The following is a 22026-nucleotide window of genomic DNA, read 5'->3' as shown; positions in this document are numbered from 1 at the left end:
AAAAATACAAAATGAAAAACTATTAAACGAAAAAAAATACAAAACGAAAAAAATACAAAAAAAATAAACAAAATACAAAGCGGAAAAAATATTAACCTAATCCGCAAAAAAAAAATAAAAAAAAACAAACTTATAGCCTTCTGTCATTACCTATTGTGCATATTAAAATTATATTTTCATCAATAAAACTGACATCATACAAAAACAGGGCTCACGTTGCTTCAATAGAGAAAGAAAAAAAATAGGTCACGTTATTTTGAATAAAAACACTAAAATTGTTATGTTGACATATAATGATTTTAATGTCAAATATGGTAACTGATTTAAACAAGTCAGTCATGAAAAGAAAAAAAAAATGTCATCATTCTAAGTCATATTCTACTTATAGAAAGCAGCCAGAAAAAAAAAAAAAAAAAAACTTTCATCATAGGAATTCAAAATTTCAAATCTGTCGTAACACAAAACATTATAAAGGTCATTCCAACAATTTTGTTTGTCTTTTAGCAAATCTGTCATCAAAAGACAGATATGTGGTTATATAACTTAATTTGTTACTCTGTCATTACATAAAAAAATTATATTTAAAAGAAATTTGCTGACAGCTGTTACACGATATCATTACATATAACAAATCTGCTATCATTAGACGTCATTCTAGTTATTAATTTTTAGTCAACAAATCTGTTACAACATGACAGATTTTTCAGAAAATTATAAATATGTCGTTTCATACAAAATAAATCAACCACACATTACAATAAGCCTGTCACAAATTTTGAAAGTCTGTGGTTGAATAAAAAAAAATATCTCTAATCTAATAAAGTTGTTGACAAAAATAAAAAATATCAAAATCTGTCAACAAAAAATAAATCTGCTACAATTGTTTTTAGTCTGTCATAACCATATTTTAAAAAATCTGTTCAACCAAATAAGTCTGTCAAAAGAAATATGTCACGAACACATAAATCTGCAGTATATTAATTAATCTATCACAACTAGACAGTAGCTTTTGTAAAATTGCTGGAATTAATTTTGAAAGACATTTTTGTATTTGTTTTTTTTTTTCTACACATGAGACAAGATTATTTGAAACATGAAAATAACCCAATTAGCCCAAATTTTTTTTGAGACAATCTAGTAATTAAACTCATAATTTGGATTAATTTAGTATCTTTCCATATTGTTTTCTGACGTTTTCATCAGCTGTACCATTCAAGCAAATATTATTTCTTTGCGTGACAACTTAAGACAAATTTCTAAAAGAATAATAAACATGGCAAAAGTTTTTTTTTTTTGGTCTTTTCTTTTGACGTTTTCGCCACACTCGTTTTTATTATTCTAGCAAAGACTGATTCTTTTGGGATACAACTTTGAAAATTTTCTAAAATATTATAAATTCGCTGGAGTAGGTATTATAAAGGTATTAAAATCTTAAAGATCATGTCACATATGGTTGAACAGTCCGCTGGAGTTATTAATAAATTTTATATATGGATCTGCTTTGATCATTTCTGAAATTTCGCTGGACCCTGAAACTATAATCTATGCAACAAAAATATATATTATCTATCATATAACCACTTGTGGAGCCTATATGATTAAAGTGATCAAGTTTCATATCCAAAACCTTTTGTGGAGCCTATATTGCTAAAAAGGAGAGAAAAACAGTCGGTGAATAAATATGGCAGACACGGTGGAGGCGATGCCCAATCCTTCTCTATTAGGAGAGCTTGAGGTAGAAGTTGAGATCAAAGCTCCCGCGGCAACATTCTACCACATCTATGCAGGAAGACCACACCATGTGGCTAAAGCCACTCCTCGCAACGTCCAATCATGTGATCTCCACGATGGGGAATGGGGTACCGTAGGCAGCATCGTCTTTTGGAACTACGTTCATGGTAATCTCTAAGATATCCTAAATATTTTGTGACTATAAGATTTGATTAAAAAAAAAAAGATTTGATAGGTGAATGTTTTGGGTGTAGAGGGGCAAGCAAAGGTGGCAAAAGAGAGGATTGAATTAGTAGAGCCAGAGAAGAAACTGATAAAGTTTAGGGTCATAGAAGGAGATGTTATGGCCGAGTACAAGAGTTTCTTGATCACGATTCAGGTGACCCCGAAGGAAGGAGGAGTTGGAAGTGTTGTGAAATGGCACCTTGAATACGAGAAGATTGATGAGAACGTGGCTCATCCAGAGAATCTCCTCCCTTTCTTCGCCGAGATGACCAGAGAGATCGACGAACACCTCTTATCCGAGGAATAAATAGACTCTTGGTAATATTTATATATTGTGTGCTCTAGTTGTAGATAAAGTTTATGCGTTTGTTGCATGATGATCATATGTTTGAGATTGCTTATAGTTGACCTCATGTTTTATTTTGTGAGTTGCAAATTCTAAGGTTATGCGTTTGTTACATGATAATCATATCTTTGAGATTGCATAGTTGACTTCAAGCAACTAATATATATTGGTTAAATGTAATAAATGTATTGTTTTTTTTTTTTTTTTTTTTTGTCGTCAACTTAACTTTCATCATATTGAAACTGAAGTTACATCATTCCATGATATTACAAAGTTTAATTTTCTAATTCTGGCATCTTTAGCTAACCTATCAGTCACACAATTAAGCTCGCGAGGAACTTTGAAAAAACTTATACAATCACAGCAAGCGTTTTTATATCTATTACATGAGCTAAAAGAGCTGAGTGTTCTTGCTGTTGGCGAGAGGCCTAGCTTGGCTTGCTGAAGTCGTGAGAAGAGATTAAGTGCATCTCCACAGAACGTAACGTTTTTATACCCCATTCTGTTTACATGAATCATTGCAAGCCTTAGCGCCTCTGCTTCAGTTTCCAGCGCTGTATTCATGGGATTGATAGCAGCCATTCCTCGGAGTACAAACTGCGCATTTTGATTATATAGGACCCATCCTATGCCTGCTCCATCTGTTGGAGAGATCCAAGAGCCATCTACAAAACATACATAATTTTGCTCTTTATGAATAAGATCTTTGAGGACTCTGGAAGCATGTAATATATCCTGAGGAATGTTTCTATCTCTGGTTTGACCTCCTGCTGATGTGTCCTTATTAACTGTGAGGCTTTCTTTCCATTGCTGGTAATCCAACAGAGCTTTATTAATAATATCTGGAATAGGCGAATAGCCCATTGCTTATTGTTGAAATATAAATCATTCTTCATTTTCCAGATACGCCAACCAATGAAAGGGAATAAACTTACATCCTCTCCTTGGTTTTTGCTCAAACTCTGTAGTGATTCCAGATTTTGACTAAAAGAATCATGGATAAGGAAAGTACCTGGGGCTGTTTGGTTTAGGACATGCTCCCAGATCTCTCTGATGACTCTACATTGGAATAGAAGATGATTGACTGTCTCATCAAAATCTCCACATCTCTGGCATATATTGTCAGCAGTCATCCTCCTTTTCCTCAAATTATCTGCAGTAGGTATGGCATTATGAAGACATCTCCACCAAAAATGCTTAATTTTCTAAGGGGCATTGAGCTTCCATATGGTGGAGAAAAGATTTTGAGATGGAAACCTGATTTGTAAGAGAGAAACGGCTTGAGGTCTCTGCAGATAGTTTACGCCAGAGCTGGTATCCTGATTTAACTGTGTATCGACCATCTTGAGTATATATCCAATGAAGTATATCATTTGCACCAGTAACCGAAGGCCTCAGATTTATGATACACTTGATATCTTCATGGTCAATAAGCTGTTCAATCAAATCTTGATTCCAGGTACCCTGTTGTAGCAGATCAGCTACTGTCAAATTTGGGTATATATGTTGTCCAGGGCCTCGAGCTGGTCTGGGAGGTTTTAAAGGCAACCATGGATCCTTCCAAACATTAATTGCTTTGCCATTCCCTACTAAATATTTGAGACCATAAGATAAAAGGTGTGTACCTTGAGTGATACTCTTCCAAGCATAGCTATCTTGGGTTTTTGTTTTTGCTTCAAAGAGGGAATGCTTAGGATAATACTTGGCTTTAAATACCCTTGCCATCAGTGAAGTTGGTTGGTGAAGTAGTCTCCAACTCTGTTTTGCTAATAATGCAATGTTGAAATCTTTGAGGTCCCTTATGGCCAGCCCTCCATCTCTCTTTAAATTAGTAATTGTCCTCTATGCAATCCAGGGAATCTTATGTTTTTCTTTAGAGCTAGACCACCAAAAACTTATCATAGCTCTTTCAATCTGGTTAGTGATTTTCGAAGGCAGTGAGAAGCAGGACATACTATATGCAGGGATAGCTGTAATGATGGACTTGAGAAGTACTTCTTTGCCTGGAGGTGAGAGAAATTTTGTATACCAATTTGACATTTTCTGATCAACTCTCTGAGCAAGATATGAAAAAGCATTCGTTTTATTACGTCCCACAAACTCCGGGAGGCCTAAATATCTACCAAAGCCCTTAGTTTTATGAATTCCCAGAATCTGACTAATACATTTTTTTGTTTCTGAATCAGTTCCTATACCAAAAGTAATTGCAAATTTCTGGATATTAACAGCTTGACCTGAAATTTTCTCATATTGATGGAGGATGTGAAGTAGAGATGAACACTCGCTTTCTGTGGCTTTGCAGAATAGCAAAGAGTCATCTACAAAGAGTAGATGTGAGATTGCAGGACCAGTTCGGCTTGCTTTGAAACCATGAATATTTCCTGATTTAATGTTCTTTTGGATTAAAGCAGATAGACCCTCTGTACATAACAAATATAAGTAAGATGATATGGGGTCACCTCGACGAATGCCTCTATGGGGAGTAATATTCCCAACAGGCTGACCATTTACAAGAACTGAGTAGGTAACAGTAGTGATTCACTTCATAATCCATTTGCACCAAGTCTCTGAAAATCCCATCCTTTGCATCACAGCTTCAATAAAAGACCATTCAACTTTATCAAAAGCTTTAGTAATATCAAGTTTAGTAGCAATAAAAGGTTGAACACGCCTTCTAGTATTGAGAGAATGTATTAACTCATGAGTAATCAGAATATTATCAGTAATCATCCTTCCTGGAATAAAAGCAGTTTGGTTTTCAGAGATGATAGTGTTCAACCAAGGTTTGAGCCTTTCTGCTAGAACTTTTGATAAAATTTTATAGGCAACATTAGCAAGACTAATAGGCCTATAGTCCTTGACTTCAGTAGGATGGTCTATTTTTGGGATCAGACAGATATGTGTATGATTGATAGCAGGATCCAAATTAAAATTTTCAAAGAAAGGCTGTGCAAATTTCAACACACCTGATCGAATAGTAGCCCAATGGCGTGGTAAAAACCTGGATTTAAGCCATCAGGGTCTGGAGCCTTTTCTCTTGCCATTTGATGAACAGCTCTATATAGTTCTTCCTCAGTAACAGGTTTTACAAGATCATCATTCATTTCCTGGGATACACGAGGTTGAATGTGCTGCAAAGCCTCAGCCATATCTTCTTGACAATCAGAAAAGAAGAGAGCATCAAAATAATCTATTATTACTCTGTTAAGATCCTCTTCAGAGTACCAAACCTTGCCTTGAGAATCTGCAATTGCCGTGATTCTATTGTATCCTCTTCTTTGCTTTGTTTTCTCATGAAAAAATCTTGTGTTTCTGTCTCCCGCCTAAAGCCATTGGATACGACTTTTGATTCTCCAATACTCCTCTTCCATCCTGTATTCAATTGTTAGCTCAGATTTTAAAGCTTTTATGCGATTGAAATCAATGGGAGAAGTATTATACGCTTGCTTGATTTTTTCCTTTAGATCTTGAATTCTTTTAGCTGAGTTGTGGAAATTATACGACTTCCAGCGGGACATACAAGATCTGCATCTTTTCAGAGCTTCATGAAATTGATCTCCAGGTAGATCTTGACAATCAGCTGTCCAAGTTTTTTTCAGTTCTTCCTTTAACTCCTTGTTAAATCGCCAACGATTATCATATCTGAACAAAGCATATCCTCTTCTTTTTTTTTAACACCCGTATCAAGCAACAGTGGACGATGATCAGATCCTATCCAATCCAATAGCTGTACATAGGCTTAAGGAAAAGAAAAGCATCTAACCAATATGCTGAAGCTACAGCTCTGTCAATTCTTGATTGGACAGTATGTGTGTATCTTTGACCATACCATGTATATTTTGCACCCACTGTTTTCAAATCATGAAGACCAGAGGATTGGAGCATTCGCCTGAATATTTTGAAAGAATTCTCAGACCGTACTAGACCTCCTATTTTTTCAGCATTACTCTTGATATCATTGAAATCCCCAAGAACTAGTCGAGGCTTGCTGCGATACATTCCTCCTTGGGCCTAGACCATCATTTTCTCCCACATAGCATTCATGTGTTTCTGATCTGGATCGCCATAAACATAAGTGAGGCAAAAAGTAGGATGACTAGAAGAAGATACATATCCGTGTAGTTTAGAGTAGGAGGATCCAAAAAGTCAATATGCACACTGTCATTCCAAAAAATAGCCATTCCTCCACTAAGGCCGTCTGAAGGGATAATATAGCTATGATTATAGCAGAGATCCGTAGCTAGACTATTCACATAGTTAAAGCCGTTCATTATTTCTATGAGGAACAAGATATCAGGTTTAGAAGACTTCATGATATCTTTTAGGTAAGGAATTGTCAGAGGGTTCCTCTTTAGCCCCTGACAATTCCAGTGCAATATCCTCATTCTGCTAGTGGTGGCTTCGGGGTTGCCACCTCCCCTGCATCCGTTGTCTGTTCAGGTGCCTTTGTTCTTCTTTGAGATGTTGAAGCTTCATCTTCATCGTCAGCCACGTCAATCTTGCGTTAAATTCCTCTATCTTGCTGTGTCATTGAAGCAGATTCTATTTTACGAATGGTAAAGGTTTGATTTATTCCTGCTTGGACTTCAGCTGGATGAAAATATTCCATGATATCTCCTTGAGAACCCGTGGGTTGATGATGCTCTGATGTGTCCATATTGATATTGGATCCCACTGTTTCACCCATGGTATCATCAGCTACTTGTGTGGGTGTGTGAGATTCAGAATCCATCTGGATATTAGTATCTCTGTTTTGCTCCATATTGGACTCATGTATAGGAGCTGGCAGAGGGAGTGGTTCCACTTCCTGAATGTGGGTGTTGCAAGTTGCTGCCATATGGGTGAGGCTCCCACAAGTAGAACAAAACTTTCTAAGTTTTTCATAAATATAGCGAATCAGAACAGGCTCACGATGATCTTCCAAAGTGAAATAACGTGCAAAGATTAACTTTCCTGATATGTCAAAAGGAACACGAACCCATACTTCACCAGCTTTGTCTGCAATTGGTTGTTGTATGAAGACTTCCTCCACATGATTTAAACCCAAAACACCCCCAATCTCCTTAATCGATCTATCTTCCTTGCAATCATCAGGTATATTTAGGATTTTGATCCAAAAACGGATTACACAGAGATAATCAGGATAATTCCTTCGAGTCCATTTGTCAACAACCACCAGCCAATCTTTATAGGTCCATGGTCCCTTGTCCAGAACTGTAAGCATTTGATGTTCATGTTGAAAGAAAATTTGGACAGAACCATCTTCATTGATTCGGCTTGTGATTCGCCCTTCAAGTTTCCAAATTTTTGGCATAATGACCTTGATACCTGCTGGGTTCTGTGAGGGATGCAAACCTTTTACCACAAGACTGAGGCGATGATCCGTTTCTCGCTTCTTATTTGCCTCTACGGATAGCGTCAAGGGTGTCCTCTCCGAGCCTAAATTGAGATTTTGCAAAGCAAGCCACAGATCTTTTTCACCCATGATGAGAAATTAATAGATCCGATAACCGGAAAGAGAATCCGCTGCCGGCGGAAGTCGAAATCACTGAAGAAATTAAGGCGGTGAACTACTGTTGAGTCGCTTCTAGAGTCGCCCAGAAAGAGAGAGTTTTTTTGTAATAAATGTATTGTTTTTCTTTACAAATATGAAAAATCTAATCGATTGAATAGAGAATTTTAGATAAAAGAGGAACTTTGCAATTGCAATTGATACAAAAAATAGTTAAAGATAGAGTAATTGTTGAGAATGTATAAACACAGACCAAACCAAAAATGTTCATTAGAAACATCAAACCAAAGAGTCAATGGTTTTCCATGTAAATGATTCTGTTTTATCAAAGTTCATGTTTTATACCGGGGATTACAGTAGAAATATACAAATAGTTAATGAAAAACCACAATTATAATTATTCATCATCGAATGTCTAAGTTATCTAGATTTTACAGTGACCAGTAGTAATCAAACTGTAATCTTGGTAGCAACATCTCTTAACCAAACCAAACCGAATCATACGTCCCCCATAATCCAATTCATTCAATACTCAATAGGCAAATTCTCTGCTTCATATCTAACCGAATCGAACAATTTAGTCGATAGATAACGTTCTCCCCCACTGGGAAAAACCACCTGCAAACCAAACAATAACCGGGATATTAACAAACCCGGTAATAGTTCGGTTAAGTCAAAGCTTATGGTCAGTCAGAGTCAGAGACAGAGCTTACTGCAATGAGTTTTCCTGTGTTTTCTGGCCGCTTTGCAACCTTTAACGCAGCCGCTGCTGCGGCTCCAGAGGATATTCCCACCTGCCAAATGAGTGATCACATTTAACAGAAACTTCATTTTTGTTTTTGTCAAATTTCGGGTTTATTACACCGAGAAAACAACGTTAACCGAGTATACCAATAATCCTTCTTTGAGGGCAAGAAGCTTGGCTGTTTCAATAGCTTCCTCACCTGTCACCTAAATCAAAAGATTCCAGATCTTAGATTGCTTGTTCAAGATCAAGAAGTAGATCATCTCAGGCTTACTTACTTTAATAATTTCATCAACAATTGTTAAGTCCAAATTGAATGGGATGATTCCAGAGCCAATTCCCTGGATCAAATGTGGACCTACAAATATGAAGTCCCAAGAACCGATATTATCATTAGAAATGTAAGAACTCGGACAAAAGAACGATGATCTTGAAGATAACTTGGAGCGTATGTTAATGTTCTCACTATATATATACGTTGGATCTCATACCAAACAAAAGCTAAATAATATTTGTTGCATAAGATCTATCAAATATCAAATGCTCATTTTCTAACCTGGTTGGCCTCCGCTAAGTACCGGACTTTCTTCTGGTTCCACCACACAAACCTATAGATCAAGATTGTAACCGAATTATTTAAAAAAAAAAAAACCAATGTGTTAGTTGTTTTCAAGAATTGGTGAAGTTTTTTGAACCTTTATGTCTTTATTCTGCTCCTTGAGGAACTTCCCTACTCCACTAGCTGTTCCACCAGTCCCAACACCAGCAACCAATATATCTACTTTCCCAGCTGAATCTCTCCATATTTCCGGCCCCGTGGTTTGGTAATGAATCTGCAGGATACAAACTTGAATTCAACCATAACAGAGAGACTCAAAGGATACATATTCTTGGTGGATGCATGATATTATTATACAAACTTCGGGGTTTGCAGCATTTTCAAACTGTTGTGGAATGTAACCACCAGGAGTTTTGCTTAATATCGCGTCGGTTTTCTCCAACATTCCTTTAAGGCCTATCCGCTGTTCCGAGAGATGAAGCTCTGCACCTAATGCCTTAAGAATGATTCTTCTCTCTAAACTCATAGTTGAAGGCATCACAAGGATCACTTTATAGCCTCTTGCAGCTCCGACACAGGCTAAACCAATCCCGGTGTTACCAGCCGTTGGCTCAATCAATGTACTCTATATAATCAATAAAAAACAATTTAATTCCATCTATGAAATTGGAGAAAATTATATGATAACTTTAAATGTTTCTATTAACCTTTCCGGGAGTAATCAATCCTTTCTCCTCTGCATCTTTGATCATACTATACGCGATTCTGTCTTTGACACTAGAGAAAGGCTCCATCATCTCAAGCTTTGCAGCGATACGAGCCACGCAGCCATCAACAACATTGTTCAGATACACCATTGGTGTGTTACCAATCAACTGCACAATCATATCAAATGATCTTACACACGTTCTTTATTTCAAGAAAGTAAAGTGATACATAAGAACTTAGAGATTTTTACTTCAGTGACATCGTTCTTGATCGAGCACCGATCTTCCATGTTGTTCTGTTTTCTGAAACTACTGAAAATTTAATATTTGGCTACAAGGATTATGGAGTCCAATAAGGCAATAACCATAGAAGAGGTAAAGAGATTATGTCCATAGTATGAGATTCAAAAGTCAAATTAAAGGCTCTATTTACCAATTCACAAGATTCATGAACAAACTTGGCACTCGGGATCAAGAAAGGGTAAGAAAACAGAACAAAGAACAGTGAAAACTGAAAACCAGATAATTTATATATCAAAAATCTAACAGAACACAACCGAAAACAAAAAGAGTCGTACCTTGATGGAGTTTAAACGAATCAATGAGCTAGTTAGTGAAGAAGAAGAAAAAATTTAAACGATTTTAAGTACAAATCAAAGACCAGGCTGTATTATAGATTCGAATTTATATATAGAGACTACCCTACTCGCATGTGGTGCACACTGAACGATGTTAAAGTATGAAGACGAGTTTGTGTCATCTTGTAATAATAATGTTAAATATTAACATCTAAAAGTTTTTGTCATATTGTGTAATGTGAAAATAACGTCCAATACTATATGTTTGTTTTTATTTTTTAATGTGAAGATAACATTTAACATTTTATTTAAAAGATTTAAGAGCATTATGGTCCTTTTCTCTAATTACATTACTAATCATGTGTTGTCCCTTGTCCGGATAAGATTATGACAAACGATCGAATAATATTACAACAAGTCGTCACAGATCAAATTTTCGTAACCACATCCTTTTTTTTTTTTTTGGACGAAAAAGCATATAATTAGTAAGTAACACATTACACATCAGTTTTTTTTAACCACATGCTTTTCTTAACACAAATCAAATTTTGAAATTTTCATAACCACATGCATTTCATTTTTCTAGAATATAATATGTCGTTATAGTAAGTTAGTAGCACAATTTGCAAACGTAATCGGTAATCCTTCCATTGGTTGCCCAAATTACTTCAACTTGCAGAAACGGTTTTTGGTCAAATGTTTAAATGTGATTAATTTATTATTATTAACAAGAGTAAATTGCATGGCAGAGCATAAGACCAAGTTTTAATTTCATGTTTTGGCAAAGTGAGAATTGGCTTTCAAGTTTTGATAATTTAGCCAAAATTTGACCATTTTACCCCTACCAGCGTACCGATGCACTGTTCACTGTACGGTTCAGTTTAGCGGTTCAGTTACGTACACTGTTCCGGTTAAGCAATATATTTCGTTCTTAATTGATTTCTGCGGGAGTACAGTGACAAATGGGGATTAATAACATTAAAAAACAATGAGACATCAGGATTTAATTGAAAAGACTTAGAATCAAGTAGGAAAGATAGAGATGAACATGGTGAATAATAGAGAGAAAGATGATTGATTGTAATGTGATAAAAGTTACAAATGGTTTGGGGCTGCACACGATTTATATAGGGAGCTCACTAGGTCAAGATGGGTATGCACATAACCTTAAAAGCATCCTCATTCAGCCTAGTGAGTCACCGTGTGCTTTAGCCACTTTCCAGCTCATGACAACGGTCATACACTACACGACACGGCCGTACACGCGCTTAGCACCATCCGGATAAGGATGGTCTCCTTCCCGCGTCCGTACGGTCCAAGATGACCGTTACCTCTCTTCCTCTTATTCAAACCAGTTACTTGCATAACAAGAAACACATTTCATTCATAACTATTACTTAGTTAGAATAAAATGTCTTCTTGATCAATACTCCCCCTCAAGTTTATACTACAATAATCATTGTTATAAACTTGACACTTATGCGAGTGACCTCGTTAAAAACCTAAGATTGGAAAACCACGTGGGACAAAACCAATCTTAGGGAAAAAGAGTATCATTGACATAAGCAGGGAAGTTCTCTCAAGGGTGTGTTAGGTCTACAAGTCCGAGTTTGCCATGAATAAACTTGCAAGCTTGGGTACTTGCTGCCTTGGTAAAGATATCGGCCAATTGGTCCGAACTTTCAGTGTAACACGCACTACAAGAAAACAAGCTTTTTGTGACTCCTAAATTAGTCCTGAAACGGTCGTAAAATCGCTATTTGCGACTATTTTGTGACTATTTAAGTTGGTCGCTAAAAAACAGTCGCTAAATAAAATGGTCGCATAAATGTCGCATATTTATGACGCTTTTGAGACGGATTTATGTAGTCGTACATAAACGACGGTTTAGTGACGGATATTAATAGTCGTATATTAGAGACCAAATTGTGACTGTAAGTGGAATGGTATATTAGCGACCTTTTAGTAACAAACTACAAAAAAAAAAATTTAAAAAAAAAACAAACTAATTTTAATATACAAATTAAATAAAATGAAAGAAATATAATTTTATTTATTTTTAAATTCATTACAAACAGACAAATACAATATATATATATATATATATATATATATATATATATATATCTATACATTTATACAAAATTGACATCGACGATGGACGGAGCGACCGTAGGCGTCGGAGAACAAAACCATGGCGGCGGCCAGAGGATCTGAGATGCAACGGTGGAGGGTTCGAGTTCACGTATGTTGGGGGTGAATTGGCGGAGGCTTCCAGATGTGGTGGTGGTGGTGAACGTCATCGTCTTTAACAGTGGTCCTAAGCTACCACCACGACCTCCGACGTCTCCAGTTCTTTAGATTCACCATTTTCGTTAACGTTGATTCTTCAGATCTACTAATGAAACCCAAAATACAAATAACGAATTCTTCAGATCTGCCAAAAAAATAATTAAAACACATAACAAAATCTCGATTTCCCTAGATCGATCTCCATATTTGAAAAAAGAGAGAACTAACCTTCTAGGAATCATTGATTGATTGAATAAAGATTTAATCCTCTGAGTTTCATGATTTCACATGAACTTGACGAAGAGGATACGGCGAGAAAGAGAACAGAGGAGAAAAAGTAAGGAGGAAAAAAAATTGATTATAGAAAAGGAAAGAATTATGGACGAGAGAGAAGGGAAATTTTGAGATGATTTTGTCCGTTGGATGGACTCTATCGACGGTGTTTGGTAGCCCAAAAGGCAATCCTTGTCATTAAAGATTAGCCAATGAGAATTGAGAAGTGTAACTAAGTGTAATATCGGTTTTTTAAGAGTAGTCAAAAAGTGTAACTCTTTTGTGACTAATGTTTATGAGCAGAATTATATTCATATGAATTTAAAGCTTAATAACCAAACAAGATCTATGTAAAATGTTATAGTCACTTAAATTACAATACTAAATAACATCAATTAATGTGAAAAACATGAAATGCAAAAAAACTAAAAAAAAATTAAAACTATAAGTTAACATCACATATAACCCTTATGTAAGTTTAGGAAATTTGTTTAAAACATTGAAAACTTGTAAGTGTTTTTTGGTATATTAATGAATCAGTATCTATAGTAGTTAAAATCAATGTAGAAACCATGAAACTTAACATATTAACAATTTTTTATTAGTAAATATCTTAACAAAATCACGAGGGTTGCTACAAGGTTGCAAAATCGCCTCAATCTCAGTTGTCAGTCACAATTAAGTAGCATATATGTAGGTATTTAGTGACTTGTTTGTAACTTTTCCTTCAGACGGTCGCAACATGCTACTCTTTTGTGACGAATTTTTATGAGTCACAACCCTATTCATATGAATTTTAAAGCTTAAGACCCAAAAAGGTTCTGTATATAATGTTACAATCAATGAAATTGTAATACTAATGAAGATCAATCAATTTAATAAGTAAAAACATGAAATGCAAAGAAAATTAAGAAATTTCAAAAACCATAAGTTAACATCACATATAACCCTTATGTAAGTTTAGGAATTTTGTTTAAAACATTGAAAACTTTAATTTTTTTTGGTATTGTAATATTTCAGTATCTATAGTAGTTATAATCAATGTAGAAACCGTGAAACTTAACATATTAACAATTTTCTATTGGTAAATCTCTTAATAAAATCACGAGGGTTGCTCAAAGGTAGCAAAATCGTCCCAATCTCAGGTGTCAGTCACAAATAAGTCGCATATATGTGGGTATTTAGTGACTTGTTTGTAACATTTCCTTCAGACAGTCACAAACTGCTACTCTTTTGTGGCGAATTTTTATGAGTCACAACACTATTCATATGAATTTTAAAGTTTAAGACCCAAAAAAGTTATCTCCATAATGGTATAATCAATGAAATTATAATACTAAACAAGATCGATTAGTTTATTAAGTAAAAACATGAAATGCAAAGAAAATTAAGAAATTTCAAAAACCATTAGTTAACATCACATATAACCCTTATGAAAGTTTAGGAATTTTGTTTAAAACATTAATAAATTCAAGTTTTTTTGGTATTATCATGCTATAATATCTATAGTAGTACAAATCGTTGTAAAAACCTTTAAAACTTAACATATTTTCAATTTTCAATTGGTAAATATCTAAATAAAATCGCGAAAATTGTAAAGTAGTCACAAAACAGTCACAAGTTTTGTGACGCTATTTTATGACACAAACCAAATAAATTTTAAAGTATAAGAGTAAAAACAAATTGTACATATGATTCTACAATCACTCAATGTTAGAATTTTAAAAGAGATGTCTCAGTTTAATGAGTAAAAACTTAAAATGGCTAAAACAATTGAAGTCACAAATACGTTGCAAATATGGGACTACGTTGTGACCAAAGATTCCAACTAAAAAAGTGTCTCTAATTCGTCTCAATTTACGATTATTTTGCGACCATACCAATATAGTCAGTTAATAGTCTGATAACAGTCGTGAATATCAGACGATTTACTGACTACATTTTTTGGTCGTAAATTTGTGACTGTTTTGCCACTACTTTGTGTGTAGTCGTTCATTAGTCGCAAAATAATCACACAATCGTTACAAATATTTGTGACCAAAAAAGAGTCACAAAAATGTAGTCCCAAAATGCAGGTTTTCTTGTAGTGACGGTAAGATAGTACCATCTTGGATCTTCTCTCTAGTCTTGTGGCAGTCTATCTCCACATGTTTGGTTCTCTCGTGAAACACCGGGTTGTTGGCGATGTGAATAGCCGCTTGGTTATCGCAATGAAATGTGATGGGCGTCTTTTGCTCTATCCCAAAGTCTTTAAGAAGCGCCTTTAACCATGTCAACTCATTTGTAAGCTTCTTCATAGCTCTATACTCCGCTTCAGCACTTGAACATGACACCACCTTTTGCTTCTTTGACTTCCAAGTCACTAAGTTTCCCCCAATGAAGGTGCAAAAGCCGGTTGTCGAGTGTCTATCATTACGATCTCCACCATAATCCGCATCACAATACCCAACTATCTCCGTGCTTGAGTTCTTTCCCATCCAAATGCCTTGGTCGGGGCTCCCTTTGAGATACTTTAGAATCCTATCTACCATACTCCAATGGTACACCGTGGGTTCTTTCATGTGTTGACTCACCTGATTCACTGCAAAAGAGATATCAGGCCGAGTGTAGGTCAAATAGATTAACTTACCCACAAGTCTTCTATATTGCTCCGGGCAATGATATGGTCTATCATCCTTCTCCCCCTTTCGATTGACCTTATATCCTGGCTCTAATGGTGTTGAAACCGGTTTGGCTCCTAGCTTTCCCGTAAGCTTTAGAAGATCGAGTGTGTATTTCCTTTGTGAGAGAAATAGACCCTCCGGTGATCTACACACTTCGATACCTAAAAAGTATTTCAACACACCAAGATCTTTAATGTCAAAAGCATTGTGTAAAGAGGTTTTGATAGACTTAATACCTTCCTTGTTACTCCCCGAGATGATCAAGTCATCAACATAGATTAAGACAACTACAATGCCTTGATCATTTTGGAGAGTAAACAAGGTGTGATCAGATTCTGATTTCTTGAATCCATTAGCCTTTAACGTGGAGCTTAGCTTATGGTACCAAGCTCTTGGAGATTGCTTTAGACCGTATATAGCCTTGCGGAGTCTTAACACTTTTCTCGGAGCTACCAAGTTCTCCAAACCCGGAGGAGGGGTCATATAGACTTCTTCTTCCAGCTCTCCTTGAAGAAATGCGTTCTTAACATCCATTTGCCATAATTCCCAATCCAAGTTAACAGCCAAAGAAAGAACTACTTTCACCGTATGTTGCTTAGCTACCGGAGCAAATGTCTCTCGATAATCATCACCATACGTTTGAGTAAACCCTCTTGCCACTAATCTCGCCTTGTATCTTTCTATGTCTCCATTACTCTTATACTTAATAGTAAACACCCATTTCGAACTCACACACTTCTTGCCTTGTGGTAGCTCTTCTTCATCCCATGTATGATTTCTTAACATAGCTTGTACCTCATCATCAACCGCATTGTCCCATTCCTTGATTCCCTTAGCTTCCTCATATCTTTGTGGGACAAACTCCACGTCTAGCTTGCTAAGAAAAGCCTTATGTTCTTCGGGAAGAAGGTCAATCGAACATGTCGCTTGAATTGGATGAGCCACGGCTTGACAATTGTAGTACACTCTAGTATTCTTCCAATTAGATGGAGATTTCCTCTCTCTCATGCTCTTTCTTGGATTCTCTCTAGTGTAGATGGAGTCTTGTGTTACTTGTGGAGCTTGATATGTCTCATCATCGCTTGAAGATTCAATGACCTCCCTTTTATTAGATGGATTCTCTTCTACCACTTCTTCACTAGACCTTTCTTCTCTATCCATTCCTTGTTGGTTATCCGAAGCTTCTTGTGATATGTCATTACCCCTCTCTTGAGCTATGTCATTACCACTCTCTTGAGCTTCAATAGTACTATCATTTGGTGTGGCTTCTCTCTCTTCTTGACGAGAGCATCCATTACTCAAATGTTCAAGAATGTGCCTAAGACTTCTAGCTCTATCCGAAGTTGAATTTGGTAAGTCTTTCACACCTTCCCAACTCTTCTCTCCGAAATAAGCTTCATCTTCCATGAACTTTACATCCCTAGATACATAGTACCTATTCATGACCGGATCATAGCACTTATAACCTCTTTGCGTTGTTGAGTATCCAATGAAAACACACTTAGTGCTTTTCGGCTCTAGTTTGTTCCTCAAGTCACCTGGAACAAAAACAAAACACACACTTCCAAATACCTTTAAATGATCAATGTTAGGACTTTGGTTATTCAAAACTTGAAAAGGAGATTGATCATTAAGGATACAGGTTGGTATTCGGTTTATGAGATAACATGAAGTTAACACGGCATCTCCCCAAAACCGCTTTGGCATGTGTTTCTCAAACAACATCGCCCTTGCCACCTCCATTAGGTGTCTATTCTTCCTTTCGGCAACACCATTTTGTTGAGGGTTGTATGGGCAACTTGTTTGGTGTAGAATTCCACATTTTTCCAAGTGTGTTTTGAGCTTAGTACTTGTGTACTCTCCTCCATTGTCTGTTCTAAGGATCTTAATCTTGGCATCAAAGTGATTAGTCACATAATTTTGGAAGTTTATAAATGCATCATAAACTCTATCCTTAGATGGAAGCAAGGTTACCCAAGTATACTTTGATTTCTCATCTATAAAAGTGACAAAATATTTATGATTATCTCTAGATGCACAAGGTGAAGTCCAAACATCCGAATGCACAAGATCAAAGCATTTTTCATAAATAGTATTTGATTTGGGAAAGACTACTTTGCAATGTTTTCCTAAAATGCATGCTTCACATTTAGCACAATCATAAGAGAAACCCGGTAAAAGTAAATTCAAAGCTCTAGAATGAGGATGACCAAGTCTATTGTGCCATAAAACAACCGAAGCTTTAACATTGTTCGCAATCATATAAGAAGCAACATTATTAGAGATAGAGTTAAGAGAAGTGTCTTCAAGCACGTAGAGATCATCTTTAGTACCACCTTGTCCAAACACATTACCACTCTTAATATCCTGCAATTTCACATCATTAGGACTAAAAATAGCAAGACAATTTAAGTCTCTAGTAGTCTTCTTAACTGAGAGTAAGTTCGAAGTAAACTTAGGCATATAGAAAGCACTAGAACGTTTACTAAATAGGTTTATACTACCTATTCCTTCAATCGGCACATTCTGTCCATTCGCAACTTTAACACTTCCTAAAGCCGGTTTAATGTTCTCTAACAACTTAGGATTACTTATCATATGGTGAGAAGCTCCTGAGTCTAATACTAATGACTTTGGATCATGAGAATTAGAAGTAAAGAGAGAAATACCGCCGGTAATGAATTTTGATGCGATTGATTGAATGAGAGATTCGAGGTCCGCCTTGTTCATCACAATGGTTTCTTGAGTTTGAGACGATGATCCACAGCCCTTATCTTGAATCGTGGCTTGCAACGCCTTCTCTTGTTGACCATACTGAACAATAGCCCTCTCTTCATTCTCTTGTCCACCGTCACTCACATTGGCCACATTCGCCTTCGACTTAAGATTCTTGAACTTCTCCGGCTTCAAATGGGGGTGTAGAATCCAGCAATCTTCTTTGGTATGACCCTTCTTGTTACAATGGTCACAAACCGACGCCTTCTTGTCCTTATGTTTCACGAACCCCGCCTTGTTTGCCGTAGGCAGATTTTCACCTTTAGTGCCGAATAGCCCTTGTGATCCAAACTCCTTTTGTATCTTTGCACACACTTGCTCCAAGGTAGGAATCTTGTCATCCCTTAGAATGTGTTGAATCACATCTGTCTAAGTAGGATTAAGCGTCATCAACAACCCGAAGACACGATCTTGCTCTCGGCGATCTTTAAGTGTTGTGGCTTCGGTGGTGAATGGCCTTAGCATCTCTAGTTCAGCAACTAGAGACCTATACTTCCCAAAATGAGTATTAAAATCATTGTCTTCTTGACTTAGGCTTCCGAGAGTCTTCTTGAGCTCATATACCCTTGTCAAGTTTGACTCGTTACCGAAAACATTGGCAAGTGTATCCCATAGCTCTTTAGATGTCTCGCAATACGAATACCCTTCCAAGAGTGAAGCCTCAAGAGAGCAATGGAGAGCACTCAGAACCGTCAAGTCTTCTTGCGTCCAAGTCTCTTTGACCAAGCTTTCTTCCAAAGCTTTCGCTTCTTCATAGGTAGACTCAATGTATCTTGTGAGTCTTCTCCCACCCAATACATTCGTCGTTGTTCTCTTCCATAAGAGATAGTTGTTTCCATTCAAAGCAACCGGAAATTTCAGATCTTTGTAAGCCTTGTTTACTTCTTGAACCACAAGCGCCATCTTACAAGAGTAAAGACTCGATTTTGAACCGTTCAAAACTCAAACCCGAGATAAAGCTTCAACCTTTAGTGATAAAGCTTCAACCTTTAGTTATGAACCCAACCTAAACTCCTTAGAAAACCTTTAAATCGCTTCAAAGATATCCTAACTCTTGTGAATGGAATCCTCACCAAAGACTTTAAGAAACTCTACCCCAAGAACAGCAAAACCCGGAAATAAGATGAAACCCAATCTCGCAAACCAAGGAACAGAACTCAAAGAAGAGAAATCGAAAAGCTAAGATTAAGAGGGAAAAGATTCAAGAACCGAACGTTCTGATACCATGAAAAGATTTAGAATCAAGTAGGAAGGATAGAGATGAACATGGTGAATAATAGAGAGAAAGATGATTGATTGTAATGTGATAAAAGTTACAAATGGTTTGGGGCTGCACACGATTTATATAGGGAGCTCACTAGGTCAAGATGGGTATGCACATAACCTTAAAAGCATCCTCATTCAGCCTAGTGAGTCACCGTGTACTTTAGCCACTTTCCAGCTCATGACAACGGTCATACACTACACGACACGGCCGTACACGCGCTTAGCACCATCCGGATAAGGATGGTCTCCTTCCCGCGTCCGTACGGTCCAAGATGACCGTTACCTCTCTTCCTCTTATTCAAACCAGTTACTTGCATAACAAGAAACACATTTCATTCATAACTATTACTTAGTTAGAATAAAATGTCTTCTTGATTAATATTAATGCCCAAAAAGTTTAGACATGACTCATGTCACAATTAATGCAAAAGTCATCATTACTTTTTCTAATATTAGTTTATATGTGTGAATAGTTGTAAGAGACAAACCTGATCCATCAAACAAACAAATTATTCTGAACGAATGTGATGCTGGAGACGTTTTGATCTTTTGATTTACAAAGTTTGGAGCCAAGACAAGCATTGATCGTGTAAGTAATGAAATTGGTTAAGAAGTTTTTTGTTTTAACACACTAGGGTCTTGATTGTGTTCGAAATCAACATTGTTTTTGTATAAAAACCCAGAATATTTTTATCTCCAATTTTTTTTAGTTGAAAATGCTAAATGAGGATAGATTTATGTTTATAAGTGTGTAGTTGGGATTTCTTTTTGTTTTTGTAGATATAGTCATGCTTTCATTTGCATTTAATGGGGTTCTGCTGAATTTATGATGCAGGTGGGTAATGGATATTCCCGTATTTACTATGGTGGGTGCGTGGAGATGCAAAGAAGAAGAATGGAAATTTGAACCATGGGAAGGCTGGTTTGGTCGTTGTGTACGTGTTAGGGAAAACATGACGTACACGGAATTTGTACGTACATTATGCGAGGTTTTCAGTTTGAAGTCCACCGAATGCAATCCAATAATTAGTTACTGGATGCCGGGAAAGATGTCAGTGATGATAGAAAGTAAACGCCCTCCTGTCTACATTGACAATCAAATGAGCCTGGATACCTTCTTTTTGATTCGTGGTGGGGATCCTAGTGTCACCTTGTTTGTCTCTTTCATTACAACCGTCAATGCACTCGGGAATACTGTCCGTATGACCGATGGTGGCGATGGTGAGAGTTACCGTGTGTGTGGGAGTGCAACGACACCAAATCCCATCGTAGCGGCTTCAAATGTAGATGGAAATAATGAGGCCGTAGATGAGCAAGACGACGTTGAAGACGATAAAACAGATGAGGATGAAGAAGAGGAGGAGGACAACGAAGATGGTGCTGGGTATGATGATTATCAGGGTGATGATGGATCTATGGGGGGGAAGTACCCTCGATCATACTATAGACGGTAGTGAAGGCAGTGGCGAAGATTACGATTACAACAAGTGGAACGATGTAATTATTGAAGAATATGGAATAGGGAATGTTGAGGAGGACGTCATTCTCACTCAACAAACGGTTCAACATCCAGGGGAATTCAGTCGTCTATTGGCAGAGTGTACGTACACAAGTCATCGTGTACTTGGGGGAGATAACTCGGTTGACCGTACACCAACGGTGACTCCAAGATGTACGTGTCAACATGGTTTGTACCAATGTACGTACACAACAGAATGTGTACAAGATACAGGCTGCGAAGGTAACACCGATACCAATATTAATGGTATAGACGAAGTCTGTGGGGATGATGTTATCGACCGTGGTATTGGAGCTTCCCCAAGTGGGACACTGAATGATAATCGGCTAGTTACTGCACCTGGCGGAGATAACATTTCTCATTCGGGTGACCGTACACCAACCGTGACTCCAAGACGTACGTGTCAACATAGTTTGTACCAATGTACGTACACTACAGAGTGTGTACAAGATACAGGCTGCGAAGGTAACACGGATACTAATATTAATGGTATATACGAAGTCACTAGGGATGACTTCATCGACCGTGGTATTAGAGCTTCCGCAAGTGGGACACTGAATGATAATCGGTTAGTTACCGCAGCTGAGGCTTACGAAGTGTATAATGACTTTTCTTCATTACATGGTGGCGAGTTGGAGATTCTCGATAATGATGCTGCACCGGTATTCGATGATTTAGCCAATTTACGAGATGATGAGACACAAGTTGAACTGAGTACAACAGGTGAGACTTTGTATGTCGGGAGTGTTTTTAAGAACAGAAAAGTCATACAACAAACAATGTCTTATCTCGTAATCAAACAATGCTTTTGCTACAAGCAACGTAGGTCATGTCC

General features: G+C 36.9%; 3 protein-coding genes across 16 annotated transcripts; 1 reads left to right on the top strand and 2 right to left on the bottom strand.

Annotated features, from left to right (window-relative positions):
* The first annotated feature begins 933 nt into the window (after positions 1-933).
* LOC9308373 (MLP-like protein 34) lies at positions 934-2454 on the top strand. Its single transcript, XM_002874367.2, has 2 exons — positions 934-1898; positions 1986-2454. Exons 1-2 carry the CDS (start codon positions 1682-1684, stop codon positions 2261-2263), a joined length of 495 nt encoding a protein of 164 aa, XP_002874413.1. The 5' UTR covers positions 934-1681; the 3' UTR covers positions 2264-2454.
* Positions 2455-2518: 64 nt separating this feature from the next.
* Positions 2519-8034, bottom strand: LOC110227323. 12 transcript variants are annotated; one of them, XR_002331083.1, is made up of 6 exons: positions 5744-8034; positions 5269-5674; positions 4537-4896; positions 3928-4305; positions 3560-3830; positions 2519-3455 (listed from the first exon to the last, which is right to left on the bottom strand). XR_002331083.1 is itself a non-coding variant. In XM_021021293.1 (3 exons), exons 1-3 carry the CDS (start codon positions 4025-4027, stop codon positions 2534-2536), a joined length of 675 nt encoding a protein of 224 aa, XP_020876952.1. In that variant the 5' UTR covers positions 4028-4140; the 3' UTR covers positions 2519-2533. The 12 variants fall into 12 exon arrangements, 1 of the variants encoding a protein (XP_020876952.1); XR_002331081.1 differs by having other exon boundaries at positions 2537-2967; positions 3315-3455; positions 3928-4896; XR_002331082.1 differs by having other exon boundaries at positions 2537-3455; positions 3928-4683; positions 4762-4896.
* A 100-nt stretch (positions 8035-8134) lies between these two features.
* Positions 8135-10545, bottom strand: LOC9308372 (bifunctional L-3-cyanoalanine synthase/cysteine synthase D2). 3 transcript variants are annotated; one of them, XM_021021295.1, is made up of 10 exons: positions 10404-10545; positions 10077-10134; positions 9826-9993; positions 9480-9743; positions 9255-9392; positions 9116-9167; positions 8838-8917; positions 8706-8765; positions 8528-8608; positions 8135-8432 (listed from the first exon to the last, which is right to left on the bottom strand). In XM_021021295.1, exons 2-10 carry the CDS (start codon positions 10113-10115, stop codon positions 8340-8342), a joined length of 975 nt encoding a protein of 324 aa, XP_020876954.1. In that variant the 5' UTR covers positions 10116-10134; positions 10404-10545; the 3' UTR covers positions 8135-8339. The 3 variants fall into 3 exon arrangements, with proteins under 3 accessions (XP_020876954.1, XP_020876953.1, XP_020876955.1); XM_021021294.1 differs by having other exon boundaries at positions 10077-10128; XM_021021296.1 differs by having other exon boundaries at positions 10077-10121.
* Between the last annotated feature and the right edge of the window lie 11481 nt (positions 10546-22026).

Source organism: Arabidopsis lyrata (genome assembly GCF_000004255.2).
Source record: "Arabidopsis lyrata subsp. lyrata unplaced genomic scaffold ARALYscaffold_6, whole genome shotgun sequence".
Classification (NCBI taxonomy): domain Eukaryota; kingdom Viridiplantae; phylum Streptophyta; class Magnoliopsida; order Brassicales; family Brassicaceae; genus Arabidopsis; species Arabidopsis lyrata.
Note: the sequence above shows the minus strand (reverse complement) of the source record. Positions and strands in the feature narration are given on the sequence as shown.

Excerpts from the sequence above, each read along its gene's own strand:
- LOC9308373 (XM_002874367.2), top strand. The coding sequence starts at position 1,682 with ATGGCAGACACGGTGGAGGCGATGCCCAATCCTTCTCTATTAGGAGAG. Across the intron at positions 1,899-1,985 it reads CTTTTGGAACTACGTTCATG|AGGGGCAAGCAAAGGTGGCA; the intron begins GTAATCTCTAAG and ends TTTTGGGTGTAG.
- LOC110227323 (XM_021021293.1), bottom strand. The coding sequence starts at position 4,027 with ATGGCAAGGGTATTTAAAGCCAAGTATTATCCTAAGCATTCCCTCTTT. Across the intron at positions 3,456-3,927 it reads TTGGAAGAGTATCACTCAAG|ATAATTTGAGGAAAAGGAGG; the intron begins GTACACACCTTT and ends TACCTACTGCAG. Across the intron at positions 2,968-3,314 it reads CCTAAACCAAACAGCCCCAG|ATGGCTCTTGGATCTCTCCA; the intron begins GTACTTTCCTTA and ends TATGTTTTGTAG.
- LOC9308372 (XM_021021295.1), bottom strand. The coding sequence starts at position 10,115 with ATGGAAGATCGGTGCTCGATCAAGAACGATGTCACTGAA. Across the intron at positions 9,168-9,254 it reads AGCAGAATAAAGACATAAAG|GTTTGTGTGGTGGAACCAGA; the intron begins GTTCAAAAAACT and ends CTTGATCTATAG. Across the intron at positions 8,766-8,837 it reads TTGTTGATGAAATTATTAAA|GTGACAGGTGAGGAAGCTAT; the intron begins GTAAGTAAGCCT and ends CTTTTGATTTAG.